We start from the raw sequence: 4,904 nt of genomic DNA, 5'->3' as shown, positions 1-4,904 counted from the left end.
TATGAAAAGTGTAATAATTACACCTACAAAGGATGACAGTAGTAGGTTTAACGTCAGATCAGGATAAAAGATATTTTGGACATGAAAATATATTTTTTGCTAATGTGGTAACTTTTGAGGGTAAACTATCAATTTAGAAGATATGAGGCATAAACTCCTAACTTGTGAAAGTCAGGAGCCCGAATCACTAAAAATCCCATCCTCCACCTTAAGTGCATACGATCCAGATTCTTTATATAAATTGAATAGAGGAGCATGATTTGTTTGGCAAACCCAAATCTTTGGAACATTAAGAGTAAGATAATAAGCATTTCAACTAAGGTCAAAGTTCAATGAAGCCATCCAAATATTTAAAAATTTGTGAAGAATTGTCAAATACAACATATTATTCAAGGGTGTAAAAAAAACCTTAAACTAGAGAAAAGATGGATGAGTCGTATGTGACACAAGATTTACTGTGATTCTCACAATTCTGATGTGGACATGAATACATAACCATAGATGATTTTTACTCGTATCACAAGGAAATGCACATCCCACGTCAGACTTGTGAGAATCGCAGTAAATTCTTTTTGTCATTTCAGCATTTTCCAAGATAGAATGGTGAAAAAAAATATCTATATATATATAGAAAATTAATACGAAGAAAGAAATGATGTGGTACTTATAAAAAGCCAAATACCTCTCCCTCACACAAACTCTGCTGTGGCATTGTCATGCCTTACTCTCAGCTGAGTCAATTAGAATTTTCCACAAACCCAACCGAACACAACACAACACAACCGGACCCGATCCGATCCACCTCTTGTAGTCCCCACAAAAGCACCACTTCCCTTCACTTGCTCCCTTCTCTCTTTCTATTCCTCTCATCCTCTCCCCCTCCTCCCTCTTCAGTCTTCAAGGTGTAACACTTCACCCCTCTACCTCCCCTCCTCCTCTCCTGCTAACTTGAACCACCCCATCCTTCCATGGACAACAACAATAAAGAAACTCACGATTTCATGAATGTCGACTCGTTCTCTCAGTTACCCTTTATTCGTCCAGCACCACTCTTTAAAGAGAAAGGGATTCGTCTCTTCGGCATCGAATTCAGCAAAGAAGTTGGTGTTCTTTCAGAAGAAACAGACTCGATTGCCACTAACATGAGCCAACATGCGAAGGATAACGATAACAATGCCGAGAGTGGTCGAAAATTCGAGTGTCACTACTGCTGCCGTAACTTTCCTACATCTCAAGCTCTTGGTGGTCACCAGAACGCACACAAACGTGAACGTCAACATGCTAAACGTGCGCACCTCCAATCCGTTATGGCGCAAAATAGCATCCCAGATGGACATGTGTACGGGCTTGTAAATTACCGGCTCGGCTCCATTCCTACTCTAGCCACTTACCCTTCTTGGAGCTATAGCACCAATAACGCCACTAATATCACACAAAGGCCCATTAATGGGAACCCATTGGGCATATGGAGAATCCCAGCCGTTCATCACAACTTGGGTTTTAATGGAGACCATTCGATGCCTATGTTTGCAAGCGAAGACTTTAAATCGGCGTCAACGATCAACGGCTCGAGTTCACAGAGCCGACCTGTGTATGAATCCAAGACGAATGTGCATGATCATGTGAGTTTGGATCTGCATCTATAATTTGTTAAATTGTTTTTTTTTTTTTTGTATTATTATTAAAAAAAAAAAATCAAGAATTTTCTAATCAAATACTTGTTATATTTTGCTAATATACGGCATGCTATGCTTATAAGGCTATCCTAAGCATACCCACCATGATATGTAAGAGACTTCACATTGTATTTAGTATCATATCTTTGATAACATACATCATGGGTGCGTAGGTTAAACCCCATATTGTGATCGAAATATTGGAGTATTCTATTGTGGTAGTCCCAAGTACATGGGATCCATGGTGAAGGAAGGAAAATGAGGGTAGGTTTTCTCTAGTGTGGGACCCACTAAATACATTCATATTAATTTTTTTCCTTTTTTTTTTTTTTTTTTTTGTGTGGTAACAGAGAATGAGATAGAAAGTATCATTGTTCATCATTAATGAATGAGACTTGGATCTATATGAATAGTCGGTAGGAAAATAATTTTTCGAAAAAAATAAAATGTGATTTGCATGATGAATTTGACTGTGCAATAATTTTCCCATCTTAGATGAAAACATTCTCTGATTTGACTTTTCATGAAAATGATTTTTTTTTGGTTATACTCTCTGGATTATCTCCAACTTCCAATACTAAACGACATTCTTTTTAAAATTTTTTTTTAAGTGCAATAAAAAAAAGGACAAATATATATATTTTTGAAAAGAATCACTTTTTTACCATTATTTTTCTTAAATTCCTCTCTAGTTATGCATTAATTATAAGTAAATAAATAAACAAACAGAAAGGAGAAAGAAAGATTAGACAATGTGTGGTGAATCTCATCTCTAGCATAAGCCTTGAGGGAGAGAATTTAGTATGGTGCAAGACCAACGGAGGGTTGTCATGTCATGTCACGTGGGCTCTATCCATGGATGGGTAGGTGCAAGAGTCCCTTGTCCTGGCCCAATGCACAGTACAAAATTATTTGGATGTTTAGTTGGGAATTATTTGATCCACGATAACCCTCAAAGATGAATTAAGACTATTATTATAAAAAAATAAGCAACAAAGAGAAAAGAAATCGCACACAAAACACAAGGATTTACATGGTAGACAATGTGTCTAAGTCCACGAATCAGATCAAAATCCACTCAGACTATATTTTTTATACTTTACAGTCCCAGAGATTTCTAGCAAAAATGAGAACCAAATAAACGTTTTTCCCTTCTCAATAAACAAACCCTATTATACCCCCAAAAAACTTGGTTCAGGGTAGAGCCCGCCACGCTTCAAAAAGGGTCCCCTTTGATTTTACTTCTTGAAGCCCAAGCAAGAATACAAGACATCATACATTTCAATTTTAGCATGACCTTATACCATAATTTAGAATTAAAATTAACAACTACGTAGTTAATCATCATTGTAATCGCTATCATTACCAAACCCTCATCCCAATTATCTAAAGTCAGGATGGAAGAGTCATGTTCCTCCATTTCATCCTACCTAGCTAAAGTAATTTCTGTCACGAAAATTGGGGCAATTGAACCAAGAAACGAAGCGAAAAAAAAAAAAAAAAAAACAAACAAACGCAAATAACACAGATTTTACATGATTCAATCAAGATTGAGAAACGTCCACAGATCACACCGATTCTACCATGAAAGGAAAACTCATACTTACAGTTAACACCCTTTCAAAAAAAAAAAAAAAAATGAAAGAAATACATACACCAGCATCTTCACCATGTTCAATGCTGAACAGTACCCCTTGCTAACTAGTACCATCAGGCTCCACAAACAATAACAAATTCTGTTGAAAGCTCAAACGTCTTTATATATGTTTTTAACTATCTTGTTAACATTGCTTTCTGCAATCTCTCATTTAGAAACTTCAAGTACGCTCATTTGCATCAATATTATTATCTGTCTCCTTTGAACTTGACCAAACCATCATATCAAAATCTCATCTTTGTAAATGTTTTGTATTATGGAACATCTAATTATGTATAGAAAAAAATGATTTTTTTGTCCATCTTCTAATAATTACCATCTGCTAAAGAAGGCAATTAGTAACACAGCGCAAAAATTAGCCAATCAACTAAGCCATTGTGTCAAGCATCATCCAAGTAAGCATGCATGCACCATGTGGAAAAAGGGGTAAATTTGACATTAAGGTCCGTCAAATTTACCTCTTTTTTCATGTAGTGATGTACAACATATTACCTTCAATATTGTTTTATGATGCCTCATGGGGATGATATACTTGGTCTAATTAGGAGCATTGAGGATCCCATAATAAGGCACGCCTAATCCACAATGTCCTAATGTCTTGAGATAGCCAATATTTTGTGGATTAGACATCAATGAAGGCAAGGGAGATGACATTCTCCTACATGAATGACATAGTAAATGCACAAAAGACCCACATACCCCATACATTATTGGCCAAACAGAAATGCAGTATTAGTCTCCCATCCTAATAAATTATATAGTGTGTACTATGACATAAAAAAGTAAAACCCCATTAACTATCCCCTTCAGTACGACCAGAAGTTGAGTCAAAGAACGCTCGTAGAAAGTTCAAGGTGTTGACCATGCAGAAGGGTTGGACTAGAGACAGTACTTAAGGAGGAGACAAAACTTTTAATGGTGACTCTATATATATTTCGACGGTCTTCTACATTCGTCAACTTTCCAATCAATCTGGCCTTGATTATGTTTTACGATTGTAATTCTTCTTCTTATTGTTTGTGAGTTTTGTTTGTTTTTAATGAAGGGTTGAGGCCCCCTCATTCTCAAGCTATTAGATAAAAAAGAAGGAAAAAAAAAAAAAAAACTTTCAATGACATAGGACATGTTGATATGCAAATCAGTAAGATTGGCTGCAATTCAGCATATGGTGAGGTTGTCATGACGTGTTGGGTCTACCTCCATATGCGATAGGTGCGAAACTACCTTCTCATAGTGCAGTGCACAATTAAAAAAAAAATGGACATTTAGGTGGCAGTTTTGAACCCGATCTATTTAATCCATTTTAACCCTCAAGGATTAAGAAAATAGAAATTGCAGACATATCTTGTATCTCGTCCATCCAATATTTGATTTGACACTAATGTTGTTACGATGAATTACAGACCTATATACTACCCCTGTAGACCATAACTTTGAATGCCAATCGATAACTAGGCAGTTAATCATCATCGTAGCCATAATCATCAAAGCGTTAACCCAATTATATGGAGTCGTGAAAGAAATTTTTTCCTCCATGTAGTTCTATCTTAATTTATTTCTATTATTAATTT

General features: G+C 36.0%; 1 protein-coding gene across 1 annotated transcript; it reads left to right on the top strand.

The window, feature by feature from the left end:
- Positions 1-835: 835 nt before the first annotated feature.
- LOC147400560 (zinc finger protein 8-like) lies at positions 836-1,951 on the top strand. The gene has a single exon (XM_086444528.1). It carries the CDS (start codon positions 969-971, stop codon positions 1,644-1,646), a length of 678 nt encoding a protein of 225 aa, XP_086300654.1. The 5' UTR covers positions 836-968; the 3' UTR covers positions 1,647-1,951.
- Positions 1,952-4,904: the final 2,953 nt, after the last annotated feature.

The sequence above is a fragment of the Akebia trifoliata genome, chromosome 6 (assembly GCF_017979445.1).
Source record: "Akebia trifoliata isolate Shusen 1 chromosome 6, ASM1797944v1, whole genome shotgun sequence".
NCBI classification, from domain to species: Eukaryota; Viridiplantae; Streptophyta; class Magnoliopsida; order Ranunculales; family Lardizabalaceae; genus Akebia; species Akebia trifoliata.
Note: the sequence above shows the minus strand (reverse complement) of the source record. Positions and strands in the feature narration are given on the sequence as shown.

Excerpts from the sequence above, each read along its gene's own strand:
- LOC147400560 (XM_086444528.1), top strand. The coding sequence starts at position 969 with ATGGACAACAACAATAAAGAAACTCACGATTTCATGAATGTCGACTCG.